The sequence below is a fragment of the Lissotriton helveticus genome, chromosome 8 (genome assembly GCF_964261635.1).
Source record: "Lissotriton helveticus chromosome 8, aLisHel1.1, whole genome shotgun sequence".
In the NCBI taxonomy this organism is placed as follows: domain Eukaryota; kingdom Metazoa; phylum Chordata; class Amphibia; order Caudata; family Salamandridae; genus Lissotriton; species Lissotriton helveticus.
The window spans coordinates 865,115,124-865,137,998 of NC_136069.1; the positions used below are offsets into that span (position 1 = coordinate 865,115,124).

At 42.4% G+C, this 22,875-nt stretch overlaps 1 protein-coding gene across 3 annotated transcripts in view; it reads right to left on the minus strand.

Moving 5' to 3' along the window:
• The window catches only part of CTPS2 (CTP synthase 2), a 2,098,303-nt gene that overhangs the window by 1,290,794 nt on the left and 784,634 nt on the right, over positions 1-22,875 (minus strand). For all 3 annotated transcript variants that reach the window (XM_078657669.1, XM_078657667.1, XM_078657668.1), the window contains one exon: positions 13,571-13,651. In XM_078657669.1, the coding sequence (XP_078513795.1) occupies positions 13,571-13,651 (81 nt within the window). The remainder of the gene's footprint in view (positions 1-13,570; positions 13,652-22,875) is intronic.

Below are 22,875 nucleotides of genomic sequence, written 5' to 3' on the forward strand. Positions count from 1 at the left end.
GCCCCTGCCTCCTAAAATGCCTGTTACATGGGGCACCACATGTGCTAGAATCAAAGGGGGACATCTTTTCATGCAGACTTTGAGGTATCAAAGGTTTGTGATAAAAATAAGCAGCAGCATATGCAAGATTGCTCACTCACCTCCTGAACCCTAACCAATGCCAGAAAGCATACTGTAGTTAATGTGCGATAAGGGATATAAGGGGCAGTGTATTCACCTGTGTTCGCTCTTCTGTTTATGGTTGGGGTGCCAAACTCTTGAGCTCTCTGCTCCTGGAGGAAAGCTTATAGATCTCTGTCCTATATTTGGGTAAAAGAAAACTGACATGCTCCCTCCAGTAAACTTACTTCTGCAACCTAAATCTGAATCTACCCTTGCTGTGGTACTCTGGCTGCTCTGTCCAGCAGCCTTGTTTTACCACCTTCCTACGCGATACCCCATTGAAGTGCAAACACTTTTTTTTAGATGCTCCCAGCATCCGAGTAAATACCTTTTTAGGTCAAGCTAGACAGCGCATGAGCTGTCTCTTCAAGACCTGCTGTAATCGGTCTGTGGACTACCGGCTCATCCCCTTTTTTGGCATTGCTTTTCATTTGTCTATGTCAGTGTCCTTTAAAAATCCTTGCTTGCTAGTGGTCAGTCCTACCTGTTTGTCCCACCTTTATTTCTTCTGTTCCTCCTACAGAGCAGGGATTTAGTACTGTCTCATTCTGCTATGGTTCTTTATCTGTTCTTTGGTGGACTATTTTTCCTTGGTGTTCGGCGCCATTGCTGCTTACATTTTACTATAGCATTTCTCCCTTCCCCCTCCTTTTCATGCCACAGTTATCTTAGTGCTTTCAACCCCGCGCCGGGCCTACAGCTCCTTCACTTGTGTTTTTTTAGCCTTTTTGCAATTTACGATGTCGACCAGCAGTTGGGCTTTGTTCAATAGTATATTTATTTAGTTTTGTGCTTCCTTTAAAGAAGGATTGGGCTTGTTGAAGTCTTGTTTTTAGGCGTGAGTACGGCCATCCTAAATGGGAGCCATGTTGCAGTGGGACATATTCAATAACAGATATGATAAGATTGTGTATTACTGCAACACACTAGCATTTAAACTGTACCCCCCTTAAGGTATTTCCTTATAAAAACTGTCGTGCATGCATTTTTATTTGGAGTAGTGAAGTACACGTAGCCCTTTTTCCTTTCTAAACTATCCCCTGAAATCATATTTATTTGTTGAGGGCGTGGCATCCGCGTGGGTTAAAAATTGTACAATTTATATGAAGCCTTTGCAACTGTGCTGTCCACAGTGACATTGGGAGGTCTAGAGTTTATCATTCACTCGCACCTGCTTTTACAACTCATTTTTTTCTCACTACTTTCTTCTTCCAGTCACTTTTTAGAGCAACTTTCTGGCGAGTCTTCTCCTCTTTAGTCCACTGTTCCAGGTAAGATGGTAATGGTTTATGCGTTTCTGCCAAAGAAGTCTTCTTACAATCCACATCCATCCTCCCTCCGTAATGGTGCCTGCAACACCAAAGGGCCCACAGGATGTTCTTTAGTGCCACTGCTGTCTCTTTACATCAATATTGTGAGAGCTGCACGTCAATGACAGCGGCCGTATGGCTTGCAGCCGCGGTCGGTAGTAGGAGTTCCTACAGGGCGGTGATGTGGGGAGGGGAGGGGCAGGGTGGGGGTAACAATGTATGGATTACGGAGTTTAACAGGTAAGTAAACATATAAATAAATAAAACAAATTTTGTTGCACGTTCTGCATCGCATTTGGTGATGCAGTGCACGCAACGAAATTCGTTGTATTTATTCATATGTTTACTTACCTGTTAAACTCCATAATCCATACATTACTACCCCCCACCCTGCCCCTTGCCCTCCACATGTCACCGCCCTGCAGGAACTCCTACTACCGACCGCGGCTGATGGCTTGGAAGTATAATTATGCGCTCCCTGCCTGGAATTGGCGAATAATTGCTTCTCGATGTATGACAGCAGTAGCGGCTCCTCGAGAGACTGCTGCGGGGAGGTGGGGTGGGGGAGGGGCAGGGTGGGGAGTAGTAAACTCCGGAATTGGGCTGAACAGAGTTGAGTACAGTAATAAATAAATAAAACAAATTTCATTGAGCATGCTGCAACGCCAAATCGGCAATGCAACGCGCAATGTAATTTGTTTTATTTATTTATTTCTGTACTCAACTCCGTTCGGCCCAATTCCAGAGTTTACTACCCCCCACCCCGCCCCACCGCCAGCAGCACTCCCTCGAGGAGCCGCTACTGTATGACAGAACTACTACCGAGAAGCGTGGAGTATTCCTTACGGCAACCGGGTAAATTAACCGAGTAGTTTTTTTGTTGTACCTGTCTTTTATTTCTGAGGCGGCATACTGTGGGTTTATTAAGCATCTTTTCATGTCTATTAACTTTTCCATCCCTCTCGAAGTTGCCGCCTGCGCTGTCCTCCTCCCCTCCCTCATAAATATCTTATTACATTTGCTTTTCGAATGCTTTTCCCTGCTTCTTATAATTTGTTGATGCCATCCTGTTATCAGCACTATATACATCTGCCAATGTCCGGTTTGAGTTTGCAAGTAAGCATTCTTCCTTTTCTCGAAAACAAGATAAAGAAATCACTACACTTTTTCCAAGTAAGTGCGAGAGGAGGGTGTCAGCAGCTGTGCTTTTCAAAATAAAATGTTAACTTTATATAATTCAAAATGCTTGGATGGTAAATAAATCTTCTCACAAAGATGCTTTTCTTTCAGTGTTGGCACAATTCAGTGCGCGCACTTCTTTTTCAGTCCGCATATCACTGTGTGGCAGACTGTCGTAAATCACAGTGACTCTAAAGAAGGTGACACTTGCCTGCCCCTCCAGTATGATTGCTATTTACTGGGCTTTGCCCATCATCCTGATGAAATGGTAGAAACCTAACGCTTCTTGGCAGGCTGGTCTACCCCTCCACAGCAGCTTGTTTTCTTTTTGGCTGTCTCTTGCTTTGTGTGTGTGTGTGTCTCTCTCTCTCTCTCTCTCGTCTCTGTATAGGTGGCTGTATTGATGCCTCTGCGTGTATCTCTCTCTATCTCTGTTTTTGTCTGTCTGCCGCTGTTTGGCATTTTGCAAAACGGATTTTGTAACAAATAAACAGATGAAGCCATTAAAAAAAAATCAGTAAATACCCCACGGCTGTCGGTGCCTGAGTGAAGGGAAAAGGGAAGGGAAGGCTCATCCCATACTCCATAATTCTTCTCTTTCGTAATGCCTTTTCTCCTGTCTTTTCTCTCACTCTCCTCCCTTCTCTTCTTCTCTTCTTCTCCCTCTCTTTCATTCTCTTCCCCTTTCTATCACTCTCCTTTCTCTTCATTCTGTTATCCCCTCCCACCTCCTCCTTTCCACATCTTTAATCTTCTTTCACATTCCCTCCTTCCTTCCTCATTTCATTACTTGTCCCATTTTATTCATTTCCCCCTTTCTTCTCATCTGTCTTCACTCTTTTCCCAGCTTTCTCAATTTTCGATTCTTTCTAACTTTACTTTTCTTCTCCTGTGCCATCTCTCATTCCTCTTCCTTTTCATAATTTCCATCCAGCGCCTCTACCCCCACTTTATCTCTTCTACTTTCCTTAATCTTCCAACTTCTCACCTTCATTTCGCTGCAAATTCCTGGCCTCTTTTATTTTTTCTCTTAAAGGTGATGTTACTTTTCCTTTCCATCATCTCTCTTGCTTGCTCCAGATAATGTTGTTGGACACTAGGGGCCTCATTTATGAGAAGTGGCGCATCGCTTCGTGAAAGCAGTGATGCGTCACTTCTCAGTGCGCCCTCCTTGCGACATGATGCATGCGTCATATTTACAGTATTACGCGTCATGTCGCAAGGAGTTACAGATACGTCAGTATTTCTGACGTATCTGTAGGCGCAAAAGTGACGCATTGCTGGAGTGTGTTACAAAAGTGATGCAACTCCAGCAATGTCTCCTTTCACATGGGGCTTGCCCCATGTGAAAGGGTCTGTGTCCATCCTACGCCTGCTGTGAGGCAGGGGTGAGATATTGATGCATTTGCACCCTAGAAGTGGCGCAGTGAAATCTCGTAGATTTCACCGCGTCACTTCTACAAGGCTTACTTACGTGGAAATGCCCACCCTGCATACATTATACCTGACGCAGGTATAATGTAGCGCAGGGGTTTACAAAGTGACGCATCACTTTGTAAATAGGGTGCAAAAGGAGGTAAATGCCGCTGGTGCGCCACAAAAAGCGACGCACAGGCGGCCCAAAAGTGATGCAATGGCTCATAAATAAGCCCCTAGGTGTCTAATAGTGTATTCTTCATGTTTAGGCATTAATAGTATCCACCTGGCTTTCAGTAACTGATATTGTCAAATCTGCCACTTTTGATAGAGAGGTCATTGAGTGTGCGGACGCTGAGACAATTAATCTCATTAGCCATAAGGGGATGGAGCTTTGTGTCAAGCATCCCCACCGAAAATTCCCCACAAAAAAATGCTTCTAAGACTGTCGCTAATATCCTGGATAAGATGCAAACCCACATATTAATCTGTTTCAGATTTAGATTTTGAATTTAGATCAGTTGTACCCACCATAGCTCAACACATGAGCAAGAAACCCATTCCTCACAGGGTTTTTAGCACACATTATCTCCCATCGAGTGAGTTCAGTTCATCACTGAGTGAACAGTGCTGATATCGGTGTGAAACATGGTGGCATTTTGTGTGGTGGCAGGTCTGTAGTGTCCACTGGTATTTGAGTGTGTAGGTATGCCTATTGATCCTAGCTCTCTCTACCACGATGCATTGTCCTCTCTCTTGCTCCTCGCCTAACTTTTCTCCCCATCATCTCTATTTCAATTGCTTCTCTCTCTCCAAAGACTCTTTGTCTTCCTCTCGCTTATTATCTCTCTCTAACCATCACTCTGTCTCGTACTCTAGACATGCTCCACTATCTCTCTCTATCTCTTTTTTATGTCTCTTTGGCCCCCTCTTTCCCCTTTTCTGAGCCTGCCATCCCCTCTCTCTATTTGTCCCTCTCTCAATGTATCTCTATCGCCTCCTCTCTGTGCCTCTCCATCTACAGCTGTCTCTTTTCTATCTCCCTTTCTCTTCTATTGCTTCACTATTTGTTGCAGCATCACACTCTCAGTCCTCTGAAACAGTCCCCAAGCACTAATAGAAGAAAGAGAGGAGCCCAAGCGAAACCAAAACATCACAGATGCATTGTCTAAAGTATGGTTTGCTTTAGCAAAACAGAAAGCTATCAATCAATCAGAGGGTTATAAAGCACGCTACTCACCCGTGAGGGTCTCAAGGTGCTGGGGTGGGGGCATGGGGGAGCAGCTCCGGGCCAGTCGAAAAGCAATATCTTGAGGTCCTTCCTGAACGTGTGCAGGGTCGGGGAACATCAGATGTTCACCGGGAGCTTGTTCCAGGTCTTGGCTGCGATGTAGGAGAAAGCTCTCCTGCCTGTTCTGTTTCTGCGGATGTGGGGGACCGCTGACAGTGCGAGGTCGGCAGAGCGGAGGTTCCTCTTGGGTACGTGGAAGGATAATCTCTGGTTGAGGTATTTAGGTCAGATGTTGTTGAGGGCTTTGTAGGCGTGGGTGAGGAGTTTGAAAGTGACCCTCTTCTCGACTGGGAGCCAGTGGAGGTCTCGTAGGTGCTTGGTCATGTGTTTGTGACGCAGTGTCCAGAGGACGAGTCTGTTGAGGCATTCTGGATGGTTTGGAGTTTGTGTAGAAGGGTTCTTTTGATTCCGGCGTATAGGGTGTTGCCGTAGTCCAGCTAGCTGGTTATGAGTGCGTGAGTGACGGTCCTGCTGCAGTCGAGGGGATCCATTTGAAGGTCTTGCAGAGGATGAGCAGGCAGTTGAAACTGGTGGAAGCGACGGCGTTGATCTGGCGGTTCATGGAGAGGGAGGAGTCAAGAACGATTCCGAGATTTCGTACGTGGTCTATAGGGGTGGGTGGATTCCCGAGGGCCACTAGGTGTTGTCCCAGGCGGAGGTGCAGGGTCCAAGGATGAGGACCTCGGTCTTCTCCAAGTTGAGCTTCAAACATCTGTCTTTCATCCAGGCTGCCACGTTCCTCATTCCTTCCTGGAAACAGAGTCTGGTGTCTTCAGGATTCTTCGTGAGTGAGAGGATGAGCTGGGTGTTGTCGGCGTAGGATAAAATGCTGAGTCCATGCTGTCCGGCGATGGCAGCGAGGGGGGCCGTGTAGATGTTGAACAGTGTGGGGCTGAGCGATGATCCTTGGGGTACTCCACAGTTGATATCGGTGGGTTTGTAGAGGAAGGGAGGGAGTCTGATCTTCTAGGTTCTGCCGGAGAAGAAGGATTGGATCCAGTCGAGGGCAGATTCTTGTATCCCTGCGTCATGAAGTCTGGCTGCAGGCGTGCGGTGTGAAATGGTGTCGAAGGCTGTGGAGAGATCTAGAAGGATGAGGGCCGCAGTGTGTCCCTGGTCGACCCAGAACCCAGGCTTACAGTTTCAAAATGTATATTTTTCGAAATCCCACTGTAAAGCCATATCCAATATTTTGTTGCAATTTGACTTACATCCTATCAGCAGAAACCAACTTCAGGTTGATCCATTGAGTGTTGTTCCACACACATACTAACATTTGAAGTTGCAAAAAGTAACTTTGTGGGTCAGAAACAGGCATTGATTTGAATGTGCTGGTACTGTCTGGTACTGAGTACCTGCACTTCTTTAATTTGAAAGGCAAAGTACTGTCACATCTTAGTACTGCTCCAATACATTTAGTGGGAGAGTACTTGTACTTCTCAGAAGCAAACAGGTACTCTAAATAGTGAGTACCTGCACTTCTGTATTTCCAGTTCAAGTACTGGGAACAGCAAGAAGTTCCATCTTCAGAAAGAAATGCATTGAATTATATTATGTTACTGGTCCTTATGTGCTTTTGGTTTTTAAGCTGCATGTGTGGCATGGCTCTGAGCTCTCTATAACCTGTTTTGCAGCAGTACTCTGAGCAGCCTGGACTGGGTTTTGGTGCATGGTTCTGTTATGCACACACCAATAATATGAGGATCACTGTGCTAGGGTTATGGTAATGGGGTTGTATTAGTTGTCGGTATGCTTTTGTGTGTGTGTGCTCTTCAATACTTGCTGTTTAACATAGGTCATTGTAGTATTCTGGGTTTAGTATTTATGTTACTGCACTTCTCTGCATCTAGCTACTCAGCCAGTGTGAGTGTTCCAGGTTAGAATGTGAGTGTGATTGACATGGATGGAATGCTTGTGTGACTGGTATGAGGGTTGGCAGTTGGAGTATGGGCTGAGTAGCTAAGAGGCTGCTCCTGGTGGGGCTATTTGTTCCAGCATAATTCTTCTTGTAAATCAACTTATGGTTAAATAAACCTACTCTACAACTCATCTACATCTGCCTCGGCTACATCTCTTCATATATGTATGACTAAAATACTACATTATTCTTGGCGACGATCTGGAGACTTTCCTGCGCAAAATCTGGCTATTTACAAGAGTTGGGAGTATCCTGCAACTGAAGTGGAACAAGCATCTATCATCTAAAAAGTAAGGAACCTCTACAAGCACGTGAAGTAGCCCCACCAGTGCCGAACATCAGGCAGCCCTAGCAAGATCATGCTGTCAAGTCATCTCAAACAAGATTTCTGCGTAAAAATCAACGACAAAACTGCCTACGTGATGCAGAAGAAACTACATCTGACATAACACCTTGGAGACAACAACCTTAAGCAAGCAGTTTCAACAAAGAACATGTCCTTCAAACCAAGGTAATCGGTTATTTTCTTGTTTAAAAGACTAATGCTTTGAAAATACCTTCTTTTTACTCAAAAAGACTTTCAATTATCCCAAGATGTTGGATGTGTTACCATCTTCCTGTGCGAGTTTTTTCCTGTACTAGTGCTGGCTGTCGCAGCAATTTAAACCGTGTGCCAGCGTCCCTGCTTTTTCAAAAATTGAGCTATTTCTTGTGGAAATTACTGTGGCCAAATCTGTTTTGTACATATGTACGTGGTCCTGATACAAGTCTCTTCAAGATTGCTCCGCACCGAGTGACATTTTCAAAGCAAAGCTGTTTTTCCTCACACCTGAAGGTAAAATACACTCTGTGGTGTTAAACCGAAGCTATTCTGAGCGAAGTCAAGTTGAGCCCTGGGTGTGTTTTCACTGTGTGGAAATCGTATGTACTTTGATTTGAGTTCCATGTTTTGACTTTGTTTAATTCACTGATAAGAGTTTGGCTGTGTCGCACGTTTCAACTGTCACTTCGAAATTCAAAAGAATCTTTGCTCGCGCTTACCTTGAAAAAATTCTTGGGTCCTGCGTAGTATCACGTCATTTCTTCATCTCCTCTACAATCTTTATTGTGATGCTTTGCTTCCAGCGCTGTCTCTGGCTGGCGTCTTGACGCACGTTGCTGCAATGAGCCACCCAGCATTACGTCGATTACGTGCTGTCATTTTCGAACTGTGTGCTGCAGCTACTCAACTCTGTTACGTTAGGAGGACATATCCAGCTCTGACACAAACTCTCGTCATTATATGTTTTTGTTTTACTAGATGGGCATTTGTACTTGGTCGGACTGCATTTCACACAAGCCTTAATTTTAATCTATAACATCTAGTCATTTCAGCATGACTTTGGCAGCACTCGACGATGACCAGATACAGGCTGACAGGATCAAGAACTCTAACACGGATGTCGTGACTGTAAAGCTAAGTCTATTATTTTGGAAAAGAACTTTCATTTTACTCAACGCGAATGATTCACAGGATATGACAAATGTAACTTGTACTTTTGAAACTGCTACTTCAAGACATTTCTTTCCTGTTATTGGTAATACAAATTTTTTTTTTTCATGTTTGTAAGAGCACTTCTCACGAGTACAGGGTGAAATATGTCCAATACTGCCATCTAGTGGTATTTAAAAACATTTCACTTTTCAATGATTCATCTGTAGTAACAATTATTGTTCAAGTTTGGAAATTAAGTCCTTTTACTAACGTCTAAGGGTTATCTCACCCTCATTTGCAGTTTTGGCTAAGGGTTCTCTCACCCTAATGTGCATGAGTTCTCCTACTCATGCTTGCGCAAAAGTTTTGGCTAAGGGTTCTCTCACCCTCATTTGCAGTTTTGGCTAAGGGTTCTCTCACCCTAATTTGCATCATTGTATCCCTGTTTTTGGGATGGGTTTGGGTTGTAGTCCCATTTCCCCTCATGGTCCTTACCATTAGTTAACCCTCATGTCTGGGTTAAAGGGTTTAAGTCTTTGTTTAGGACTTTATACCTTCTCTACCTGTGTTGGACACCTTGTTGTGCGTTATTGCGAGCATGTCGCACTGTGCGAATCTCTCTTTTGTGTCCAGTGTGTAAGACGCCCTGTGCATCACATTTTTATCTATGTCTTGTGTAAGCTGGTTGTGCTTCACCTTTTTTTATGTGTCTGTCTGACACATTGTGCTGCACCTGTTTGTGCCGCGTGTGTGCTTGGGTCCTGTCCCTTGTTACACCTTCTTCTTTTTGGTTATGGGTAATCCCATATTTTCTCAGTTCCTCTCATGAGGAGTGGAAATTTTGCCACATTGTGCTGCACCTGTTCGTGTCGCGGGTGTTTTGGGGTTTGTCCTTTTAACACTTTCATTCATGGGTAGCCCCATATTTTCAGTGCTCCTCTTATGAGGTGTGGAATTGGTTTGCCACATTGTGTTGCACTATCTTGTGCTGTGTGTGTTTTCTGAGGTATGTCCTCAGTCACACCTTCATTCATGGGTAGCCCCATATTTTTCAGTGTTCCTCACATGAGGAGTGGAATTGTTTGCCACATTGTGCAGCACCTTCCCGTGCTGACTGTGTTTTCTTGGGTTTGTCCCTTGTTACACCCTCGCTTATGGGTTAGTCCCATGTTTCTTAGTTCCTCTCTTGAGGAGTGGCTTTTGTTTGCCACTGTCTACCTTCGTGAAGACGTTTTCTTCACGTTAGGTCTTGCTCACTGGTTGTTTGTGAGTTCGTCTCTCATTTCATTTTTCTTTTTCTTCAGTATTGAAGGAGGAGGATGGTGTCAGTGTTAGTATTTACTGTATCCTTCTTCCTTCTTTACTGGTTTTTGTCTGTTTACCCTCTCGTGGTGTGAAGTCCTTCTCATCCCTGGGTTTACGGATAAATATTACGATTGTATATTTTGATTGTGGATAGTTTTCTTCTCCGCTCTCAGGTTCCTTTTTGTTTTCCATTTCGAGAGGGAGAGGATGTGTAGTATTCTGGGTTTAGTATTTATGTTACTGCACTTCTCTGCATCTAGCTACTCAGCCAGTGTGAGTGTTCCAGGTTAGAATGTGAGTGTGATTGACATGGATGGAATGCTTGTGTGACAGGTATGAGGGTTGGCAGTTGGAGTATGGGCTGAGTAGCTAAGAGGCTGCTCCTGGTGGGGCTATTTGTTCCAGCATAATTCTTCTTGTAAATCAACTTATGGTTAAATAAACCTACTCTACAACTCATCTACATCTGCCTCGGCTACAGCTCTTCATGTATGCATGACTCAACATACTACAGTCATCTTGTGTGATTGCTGAACCTGGCTGCTTCAGTGGTGTGCTGCTTTTGACAAGTTAGTGTTGAGTATCCACACAGTTCCACAGCACACAATCCAACTCCACACATTTCCAATCCACAACACATAATACAACACAAAACTACATAATTTAACTCAACAACATGATTACACAACACACCACATACATCCAATCCACACCACAGAATTCCACATGATGCCACAAAATTCAACAGCGCACCATATAAGCTACTCTACATACCATTCCACGTTATTACACTCCATAACACACAATCCCACTCCACATAATTCCAGTACACTCAATACCACATAATTACTATTTGCATATTTCCACTGCACAAATCCACTCCACACCGCACAATTCCACGCCACACAATTCCACAACTAACAATTACAATCCAACCCACATAACTCCACTAAACGCCACATACATACACTCCAAAACATATGAGTACAAGACATTGTCATTTACAGCACCAATAGCTCAAACAAGTACGAGACCTATTGCATTTCTAATGCTTGTTGCTATTGTGGGGTGCCCTCGGTAAAGCACTTTCTGCAGTAGCAGGCCTAGTTCCTGGCCAAGACCTTGAGACGTGATGCTCTGCATTGAAGCACCCATCTGCTGTATACCCTGTATCTGAAAAAATACAGACTGCTGTAGCCTAGACACAGAGGTAAATGCATTCGGATACTGTGCCCTACTCCCCAACAAAGATTGCTTGCCTTGCTCTGTGGCTGACTTGTGCCAGGACTATTCATGGAACATACTTCTGTACAGTACTGGAATTCTGGAGAGGGAACCAGGCGTTTACTTTCTGAATACACTGGTTTTGAATACAGCAGTGCGAAAGCCAGGTTGGAAAAATTATTTCAAATAATAAATAATCAATAATTAATTTTTTTGGGCTTTGAACAGGAGTTTTGCATTGAATGACTGCTTTTATTTACATGTTGTGGGGAAGCTGGTATGAAGCGGTATCTGCACACTAAGGGCCTCATAAGAGAGCACTGATTGTGGCTAATCAGTCCCCCCCACCCTCAGTTACTAATACCATGGGTACCAGCAATTGAGGAGTGGGGGAATTAATTGCATATTAAAAGGTGAGGACCTGAAGGTCCCTTTACATATGAGAAATTTAGTCCAAACCCACACCACTTGTGTCGTCTGCTGAGATTACTCCGCATTTCTTCTCGGTATCTCACCTGGAGACTCCACCTATTGCTTTCATTTGGAGTCTCCAGGCAAAACATGAAACCAGTGGCATAACAAAGGCCCGCAGCTCCTTAGTGAGTCCCTCCCTGCACTTTACAGGAGGTCCCCCTCAAGTTTTGTTACGCCACTGCATGAAACGAGTTATGCTCGCTTACATAAGAGAGCTTGAGGTAATTGCCTCAAACCCTTGCTACTAAGTAACCACAAAGTAAAACCCATGGCATGGTGATGCTCATAAATTAGCTGTTTAATGGCAAGCTTCTTCACAGAAGAAAAAGTTAGACATGATTGGAAACAAGCATTGGCAAAGCCAATAGGTATTGCCTATGTGATCTATTGTCTTTTCTTATGTTTTAATCCATGCTGTACACCATGGCTAGGCCATTTTGTAAGCATGTGCATTTTTCAGCACACATGCACTCGCCTACAAAGGATGCTGTTTGTCTTTTATTTACCAATCTGTGATGGATTAATACATTTAAAAAAAGGTGAGAACATTTTTCAAAACAGAGCTTTAAAGTGCTTAAATAAAATAAAATAATGCCTGAGCGGGTTACTGGAGAGGGTGAGTGATGAAGCAACACAGCGGGCAGGGAGAAACAACTAACAAGAGAGAACATGGGCGAAGGAGAGCAATGTAAGGCATGGGGGATGTCAATGGTCGTTAAGGCAGCCGTAGAAAACATTTTGAAGTGTTTTCATCTAGATTTTCTGTTTAAAGTATGTACTGATAAGGGGAAAAAATACTGCCTTTAAGTGAATTTTCTAATTCTTTTACCGGCAGGGACCTTAAAATACCGGCCAATTCACTATAAAACCGTCCAGGTGGCATAACTAGTTCACAAAAAATGAGCAGTTGTTGTAGAACAGAAGCAGCCAATCAGACAGACTATTCTCCACAGGAGTAACTAACACAATCTTGACAGCATTTAAACAATTAAAGCCAGCGAATACAAAGCAAGCAAATGTGAGTGACAAAAGGCATAGCCAATGATAAGCAATAGGGGAATGCGTTTCTAGGTAAGCTTTCAGCATTTCCCCAATATGCCTTTGCACCTGCTTTGACCTAAAAAAACGAAGGGCCTGATTACGATGTATACTGTCTCGGTCCTGGGACCAACTGAACTCAGGTCGGCGGTTGGGATCGGCTCATTACAATGCGACCGAGTGTTTGGTGACATCTCCCTTTTCTCAATGGGACCTTGTGTTAAGGCCATAAACCAGCCGTAACAAAAGCTCCCACTGAGAAAAGGAAGGTGCAGTTCATCCCTGTACCCCGTGGCAGGCACCTCAAGGATTGACCACAGGGATAAACGGGGGGCACCAGAGGCCACAAGCACAAGGGGGCCCTGGTGGGAGTCGCCAAACACGCTTTCCGACAAGGTTTTCATGTCGGTCAGGCCGGCATGGAAACCATGTCGGAAACAGTGCATCGTAATCTCAAGGGAAAGGCCCGCCCTTGAGATTACTGGCCAGCTTCCTACTGGCTATCATGCTCCTGGAGCCCGTCGAATGCCATCCAGAATGGCCGTCTGGTTTTATTTCCGACCGCGGGCCGATTACGATGCAGCCGTGAAGGCTTCGACCATCGGTCAGAGCCTTTACGGGCCGCATCGTAACCAGCCCGAAATGTCAATGGATTAACAAAACAACATTCCTTGGCACTCCTAGCAACAAAAAAGTCTGGTTATGGATATTCCATCAGCGAAATTATAGTGCTCCATAACTGAAATAACCACAAAAAATGCTGCTTAAATAGTTTTTACCTGCTCAGGCTCCACATGACAAAACATGGAGATTTTTTCTTTCACAGGCATTTCAACAGGCTTGGCACTTCGACAAACGATCTGCAAAGAAAAAGGTGTAAATGAAACTTTAAAACAACAAAACTGAATGTGTAACCAAATGTAAAACTATAAAGTTCAGAAGATCACAGAAGGTCAAACAGTCAGAGCCCAAGATTCTTGGGTGAGTCCATATCACAAACTGGTGAAAGACTGGAACTTTCATATTCAGTATTTCCTACCATGGATACATACACTGATCTACTATCAAGGGCAAGAATAAGTGTTCTTTAAGGGTGGAAAAGGAGAGCAAACATCCACATATTTAATTTAATCTACCTTCTTTATTTAATGTAAACAATGGGAAAGGGGTGTCTCCATGGGGAAAAGTATTTTTTTCATGGAGAAACAAAACATAATTGAAGGCCCATTTCTATAACCAAAACCATACCCCTGCTTATATTCCTGCATGTAGCAATACATCGACATATGTGCATAATTCTGAAAAACTATGATTGTGCTAGTTTTGCAGGGTATTTTTTAGAAACTCTTTTTCAGTATTAAAACGTTTTTAGAAATTCGCCTCAAATGTAGAGGTAGCCCTACAAATCAGATTTCATACTTTCCACTTTTTGTGAGTCAGTTCCTCAATGGGGAGGGACTGGAGAGACTGTAGGGAAAGTGATGCTTAACATGTACTGCAAAACATTATATACACTCACCACTTGACTGCCTTCCTGTACTCCCCCACTCACCCAGAGGTTCTAAGCCTGATGCATAAAGAGGCCAGTCGCAGCGCAATGTCTGCACTTTGAAGTCATCAGGTTCTCCTTAGATGTTACAAAGGATGTTTAAGGCTCTCACACCAGACCCGGCTCTAGGAAGTAGGATCTGGGAGGGCCCTGAAGATGAATAGGTTGGCCATAAACCTCAGTCGAGATATCAAGAGTCTCGTAGTGTCTGAGAGCTGGGTCTGGGCATGCTGGATGGTCTTGTACGGATGTGAGCTGGCTATCATACCTACTTCCTCCCACCTCACTCTCTTCACCTCATCCTACGCTCTCTGCCTTATCCACCTGTTTTCCTGCTGTGCCCTGCTCTTTCTTTCTCCACTTTACCCTCATAGTTCTCTCACCTCACCCTGCTCTATTTCGGCATTATCTTACTTTTACTCTTTCCTGAACTCGCCATCCTCTCACTGTGTGTCAACTTACTCTCCCTGTGCGTCAACTTATTCTCACTCCACTTCATCCTTCTACTTCCATCTCATCCTTGTCCCGCCACCTCACTCTTCTGTCTCATCCTTGACCTTTGTGCTCTTCCTCGCCCTTTTCTCTGTTCCTTGCTCCAGTCTCACTCTTGCTCACCTTCATCTGTCTTGCCAACTCCTTTTCTCCCCCTCAAAATCCTCTGTTTTTCCCACTATTCTCCCTCTGAAAATTTAACTGACCCTCTTAAATGTGACTGGAATGCTTCCTATCCTCTTGTCTCCCACCAGTCTCTTCCATTCTCACTACCCCCTCCACTTATCTCCCTCCCTGTCCGTCAGTCGCTTCTCCCTCTTGTTCTACCACTATCCTCCAGTTTATTCATACTCCTTCTTTGGCCACTGCCACGCCACTTATTATTGGCTTATGACCCTGATATGTGACCACCTTCCCTTCTCATCATCTCTACCATCACCAACGTTATTCTCCGTCTTCACCCTTCCATATTCCTCTCCCTCTGCTCACCTTTTACCACTCAGACTCAGTACATGCTTGCCCATCCCCCTACTAACCTCAATCATTTTGCTAATCAATACCTTGCTACATCCATCCTACGTCCTCTGATTTAATTTTCATACTCAATGCACATTTCATGCTATCTTATTGACCATCTCTACTTCATGCCTCATCACCCCCTATTCCTCACTAGTCAACCATCTATCTCATATTTCTTCTCTTCACTTTTAATCTCCTCTTTACTCTTGTTTCATCCACCAGTTTTGTTACCATACTTTTGTCTTATTCTTCCTTTTCTTTTTGTTTACTTATCTTTTCTTTCCTCGCACTCTCCTCTAATCAACCTCTAGCCGTACCCATCACCTTTTCTTCTTGTCAAGAGTCTAGAATTTTTGATCAAGTTTGTTACCCATTGGAGCAACAGATATGAAAGCGATTGTGGGTTTTTCAGGACTTCTAATGAAAGGACACCATCGCTTCCCCGATGTTAGGAGAACTTATTTTTTCAAAAATATCGGAAGACTGAAATATTGGAAAATATTTATCATGAAACACAAATATCGTCAACAAGAATATCATTTTGTGATGTAAGTAATATATTTCTAATAATATCGGTTTTTGTTGTTGTTTTTGTACGTTTTTTTATTGAAATCAAACAATGCAGTTGTGGCAAACAAATCAAATACATACATAAATCAAGTTTGGTAAACAGCTGGAGCTATCAAGATATTAATAACGAATGATATAGAGCAGAGGTACGATAAAAAAAATGGTTCATGGAAAAACAGCGGCTCAACAATAAGAAACTTATGTATGTATAATGGACCCACAGTGCCTATTTTAACCATTCCTCGACGGAGGCCCAGATCTTACAAGCCTGCTTCCGCTTCCTTCTACCCTTTAGTGTGAACACGGAAAACTCCAAGCTATAGATAGCAAGCAACCTAGCTCTCCAATTACTAAATACAGGTGGATCAGGAGTTAACCATAGTGAAGTAATACACAAACGGATCACAGACATGGCTATGAACAAAAAAGCGGTGGCATACCGAGATTGCTTGCCCGTGATGAACCTTCGGAGCCCATTATAGCCATCTCTGGAGACAAAGCGCAAGGGATATTAAGCGTGCCATTAATAAACTGCTCCACATCAAGCATAAAGTCACAAAGGATCGGGCATAGATAGAACATATGCATAGAATCAGCTGCATATAACCCACACCTAGCGCAATGATCCCCCTTCCTACCACCCCATTTCGCTATTTTTGCAGGCGTATAATATAGATCAAAAGCAGCCATGTAGTTTTGAGTCCGTAAACTGCCAGAAACCAAGACCTCACTAGCTAGCTCCAGAGCAGGCCTCAGATCAATCCCAGTTTTACCAAACTTAACCCCCCACTTCAAATTTTGCACCTCTAGATCATCCGGGAAGCTAACCAATAAATGTTGGTACAACATCCCTATTCTGGTTTTTCCTTGTATTAATTGAAATATGTCATACTTATATAACATTGAAGGTGTTTCATTAGGACGTTTATAGATAAAACTTCTGATCTTCAAGTATTTAAAAAAATCATGCGTATTCAGCTTAAACTTATCCTTAAGAAACGAAAAAGAAAGCATTTGCCCAGAACACACTAAATCCCCAATGGTCTGAATACCTAAGGCCTGCCATCTAAAGATAGTATAATCCTGGAAAATGGGAGGGAGGAGACGAGCAGCTTTAAATGGAGTGTAAATATTAACGTTGGGGATGCCCAATTTCTGCCGTATTTTCTGCCAAATATGGAACATAGCAATAATGACCTTAAACCTGGTCTTCTTGAAATAGCTGGGCTCCAAGACTTGTGTCAGAGCACCCTTGGCCGCCGTGCCAAGACCAATCTCAAAGATAGTAGGTCTATTACATAGGTGGGCCTCAGCGCTTGAACCCAAAAGTGGTACTCCCAAAGATTGAACAAAAGCGGCCCAGTAATATATTAATAAATTAGGTACAGCCCAACCACCACGATCACGGGGGAGACACAGCCATTTAGCAGCTCTACGAGAGCGGCGGTACCCACAGAGGAACCTTTAACAAACAAATCAGCCTTCAACAAGCTTCTCTGAGAAATTTCTAAGGGAATTGTCCTAAAAAGATATAAGAACTTTGGAAGTACCAGCATTTTAGGAACGCTGCAACGACCATATAAAGAAAGATGTAAATGATCCAATCTTTCCAGCTTAGTATTTACAGCATCCACCACCGGGAGAATATTCAGATCCGGAATGGTTTCAACTGCAGCCGAAATCTTAACTCCTAAATAAGTTGCAACTCTAACCACAGGAGCCTCGGAAGAAGGCATATTAGATGTTTGAACGACCTGGGTTTTTGCCACGTTTAATTTATATCCTGAAACTGAACCAAACTGTTTACAAGATGCTTTAAGGGCCGCAAATGCGGAGGAGACATCTGAGGTTAATACCACAATATCGCCCGCATAAGCCAAGGCACGATACTCTGTGCCTTCGATCCTTATGGGTGATATATCTAAATGACTTTCGATCTTGCCAAGGAATGGATCGATATATAAGGCAAAGAGCAAGGGTGAGCAAGGACATTCAACTAATATTAAAATAACCTAACTCCTGACCAGAGATACGTAATGCAGCTTTAGGAGAGGTATAAAGAGTACGTATTGATTGGATAAATTCACTACCAAAGCCCTTCCACCGAAGCACGGCCCACAAGAACCCCCAGGAGACCCTGTTGAACGCCTTCTCGGTGTCCAACAGGATCACTCCGAGGGGAGAGGCCGTGACCTGGGCCCAGTCCAATAGGGCGATGACACGCCGGACATGATCTGCGGTGTCCCAGCCCGGGATAAACCCGTGTTGACGCAGGGAGACCAATGGGGCTATTACCTCTGCCAATCTAGACGCTAAAATTTTAGAGTAGATTTTACTATTGCTATTTTTGAGAGAAATAGGTCGAAAGGATGAAGGATTCAGCTCAGGCTTTCCCTTTTTTTTTTTTTTTTTTTAAACAAAACTATTATAGTCTGGGGCCATGATTCAGGAACAATACCTCTCTGTACTGACCTAAAAAAATAAAATTAAAATAAAAAAACCTCCTCTAATGAAATAGGGGCCGACAACCATTCGTTCTGTTCAAAGGATATCTTAGAAGTGTCCAACCCAGAGATCGGGGTTTTTAATATCGTTTTCACTAATATAGTGGTTACAAATATTGTCTTTGAATTATTTTAATGTGTTTTAATTGATATAATAATTGTATGTGTTACTATTGTTTACAAAAATTGTATTAATTGTTTTTGAAATACAGCTTGCAATTTTAAGTGATTCAGAATGCTTTATTAATCTGTAATAGTGATTTATGATGTCATAGGTTATTGAGTTTGTTAGGGGATAGGCTGAAAGGTAATTAAGTAATAACTAATTAAGAATACTCTAATATATTTTATTTAATGATATGATTGATATTATTTATGTAATTTATGCAACACCGATTTTTTGACAATGTATGCTATTTTTGGGCTGTTAGATTTATAGGGTATAGAGTGGGCAGAGTAATTAAAAATTACTTATTAATTGGTAAGTAATTACGTAATGGATTGTTAATTATGTCTTTTATAGAATACTTAATTGTTTTACCTATATTTTAGTTGTGCGCTGCTAGTTTTGGAGGGGGATAAGTTTATTATGTAATAAGTAATTAACAATGTATTACAACGTAATAACCGGCAATATAATCACTCATCCAACTAAAGGCACTGCTATTTTATTACAACATTCAAGCACGTGTGCCAAATCATATATAATGTATTCCTTGAAATGCCCATGTGGTAAATTATATGTGGGAAAAACTGAGTGCAAAATGGAAATTCGGATATCGGAATATAAAAGTAATATAAGAAAACACAAAGCAAATTCGACTGTGGCAGTATATTGGCCCCAAGCTGGACATAATATTGCACAACTGCACTTCACCATTTTGGAAGCCTTGAAACCTAGACCTGATGGATGTGGACCCTCACAAACAATTGGCAAGATCGAAATTATTTTGGATAAAAAAATGTAATGTCATGTACCCACATGGGATGAATGACAAATTGGAATTTGCTTGTTTTCTATGAGTTATCATCTAAACACATGACATAATTTTTCTCTTTTTTTCCATTTGACTGTTTAACCATTAGTGTGCTTTATTTTCTGTTATGATATAGTTTGTATGTATGGTCTTGTAAGAGATTATCACAGGCGGGCTTTATTGGTTCATGTATACATTGCATTGCTATTTCCACACTTCATTGTTTTTTAATTACATCACCGATTTCGTAGTGGCTAAGCACGGTATCACTTTAAATATTTGCACTCTTTACACGTCATAACGCATGTAACGTCACATACACATTAAAAAAACAAGCATTAAAAATGCAATAGGTCTCGCCTTTTATTAAGTTAAAGCCATTTGCTTTGCTATACAATACCATTAGCAAAGCAAATGGCTTTAACTCAATCAAAGGCGAGACATATTGCAATTTCAATGCTTGTTAAAGTGGCTTCTAGGTTACGTTTCCTGTCCAATATGATTCCAAAGAATTTGGCAGAGAAAACAGTTTGATGCTAAAAACCAGCAGACCTGTATATATTTATTCAATTTTTACTCAGAAGCCTGTTAGGTTTTGGGGATAAGAGAAACAAATTCTGTTTTTCTGTTTGCTCAGTTTTAGATATTTACTTTTTTAGTCATTTTCTTTTGGGTAGACAGTGCAGCACTGGGTGGGCAGTGGCTCTGGACACCTCAAGGAATAACTGGGTTTTATGTTCACAGAGGTAACAGAGACTTTCTTATTCTGCTAGGGGTGACCCCAGGGGTTCCAAATACATATTGACATGTGAAGGTACCACTACCGGGCCCTGGGGTGCACCACAAGAAACGGGGGTTGGTTTGACGGGAGGTTCCACCACAGAGGCACTAGTGAACTAGATAGATTCAAACCGTAGTAGTGCCATGTTATTAAATGTGATCCCTCCTACGCGGGTAAAAAGTAGGCTTTGGTGAAATTTCAATTACTGCTGTGTAATTTCTAGGAAAATGTATAACACTGTTATGTGGAATTCCTGAAATGACTCCATCAAGCCATTTCGCATAATTCAGTGCCATTTGTGGTAAAAACCAACCGGTTTTGCTTCAATAATTATATCCAAGTGTAAGGCCTTGACATTCAACTGCGCATGTGCAAACCCCTTTCACAGATGATAGTACATTAGGCAACAAAGCAGCAGAATTATTGTTTATGGCAGCAGTGTACAGGTTATAGATATCAACAACGCTAAACACAGGCTGCCCGGAGGACCAAATGAGGCAAAGCTACTCCACATGATGTACTGCCGTTCCCTATAAAAACTGTACTGTGAAGCATTCTGGGACCGGCCAGTAGACGCAGCAGCTTCCTATAACTAAAGATAAATAAAGTGCGTACAATGCCAAATGGCACAATATCAAACGGGTATTCATTGGCTTCAAAGCCCAGTAAACCTCTTCTTCTTACATTTACCTTGGGTGGCCAGTTGCCTTGGTTTTATGCCCACTTTTCAGCTGCTGAATAGTGGTACTAACTAAAAAAAATGATTCTCCTTCTTGCACAAGAGTACAGGCTAGACAGATGACCACTTGTGAAATTTACATAAGAGGGGTGAAAATGTGTAGCAGAAAAATGTGAAAGAGAATGCACTGACACAGTGCTATTGGGAAGGCAGAAACAGACTCGAGCGGCCGGGAAATTGAAAGCTGCTGAATAGAGGTACTAACTTAAAAAAATGGATTCTCCTTCTTGCACAAGAGTAAAGGCTAGACAGATGACCACTTATGAAACTTACACAAGAGGGGTGAAAATGTGTGTCAGAAAAATATGAAAGCGAACGCGCTGACACGGTGCTATGGGAACGGCAGAAACAGACTCGAGCGGCTGTGAAAGTGAAAGTGGACGCGATAATTAAAAAAAAAAAAAAAACAAGATGGCGTCAGACCGTCCACAGTCCCAACGGACACGCGGATGCTGTTTGCTATGGACAAATGGCAAGAGCAGCCATTTTTGCCCATGCAGACACATGCATGTAAGCCCTCGTCTGAATTGATTCCAAAAGGTACTCCCAATAGCGAGAGCAACGCATGCGCTGCTTTTGCCAGGCGATACCTAAACAGCATGTCGGAACAGTTCTTCACGTTTATACGTTTCATAGAGGATACGAGGAGAGTAGCAGTCAGTTTACTAGGGAACGTGATTAACTCACAACACCAAATGATTATCATACGGCATGGCTTGGGCCGTTGTAAGTGAGCACTTGGAATCACTCAACGTTTAATTTGTGATAGTAGTTCACCGGAGCCGGACGATGCATGAATACACAGGGCACTAGCTTACAGTATTTAACCCTTCACAACTCTGCATAAACACAAACTTCATGTTGTCTTTTAAATCAAAACTCAGTAGTACTATAGGGCATGTTTTCTCGGTTTGCATGGACAATTGTATCACATTACATCCTTCTTCACAGATTGAACTTTTTTGGTTTTCTCTTTATCACACAAGCATGATTGTTGATTTATAGCCTGGATATCGAACCGATAACATGGGTGTACATCGGATGTAATTTTTGGGGAAGTTTTCATCTTAATTTCTTTTTTTGAGGACTAGACTGAGCTGTCTCCTGTTTCAATTATGTTGTGGATCTTGTAATCAGAAGGCCCCTGACGAAGGGTCATTGACGACCTAAAATGCATTGGGTAGTATCGTTGGAGTGATTACAATGTAAACTGTTGAATATTGTATACCATAATGGATACAGAATAATATGGCACATCACAGCTATTTAAATGTGATGATTGATGATTGAAAACGTGCAATTCATTGGAAATACTTTGCAGAACATTCAAAGTCTGGAAGAAAAACATGCATGTTTTGTTGATAAGTGCGACTGGCAGCTACAGAGTGGTTTTTCCGCACCTGGCAAACATTTGCTATTGATTGTATGAGAAGGTTTAACTGAAAATGAACAGGCGTGCACCACAGTAATATACATTTTTGCCATAGTATGATGAAATATTGGGGACCTGCATGTCCTTTTTTTATGTTGTTACACTTGTTTCACTGGTTCACTGGTTAAACATCGAAAGTAATTCAGCCTTTCGCCCATGAGCAAGGTGTCAAGAACTCTGAAACGTGTTAGGTGTTTTTCCATCCATTATTGCACATTGCTGAGAGTGTACAGATTTTGTCTCCAAACTATCTGGGCTGAGAGAAGTGCTGGAATGTGTGAATGTTTGTGTGTGTGTGTGTGTATGTGTGTGTATGTGTCTGTGTATATATATATATATATATATATATATATATATATATATATATGTTATTTTTTTTATTTTTTTTTTTACTGAAAAATCCAAACATTAGAAGGACATTATAGTTGAAAATTAGCATTTAAAATACCTTAGAAATTTACCCAAAAACAACAAAAGTTACAGGGACGTTGTAGTTAGGCTCAGATTTCACTTGTACAAAA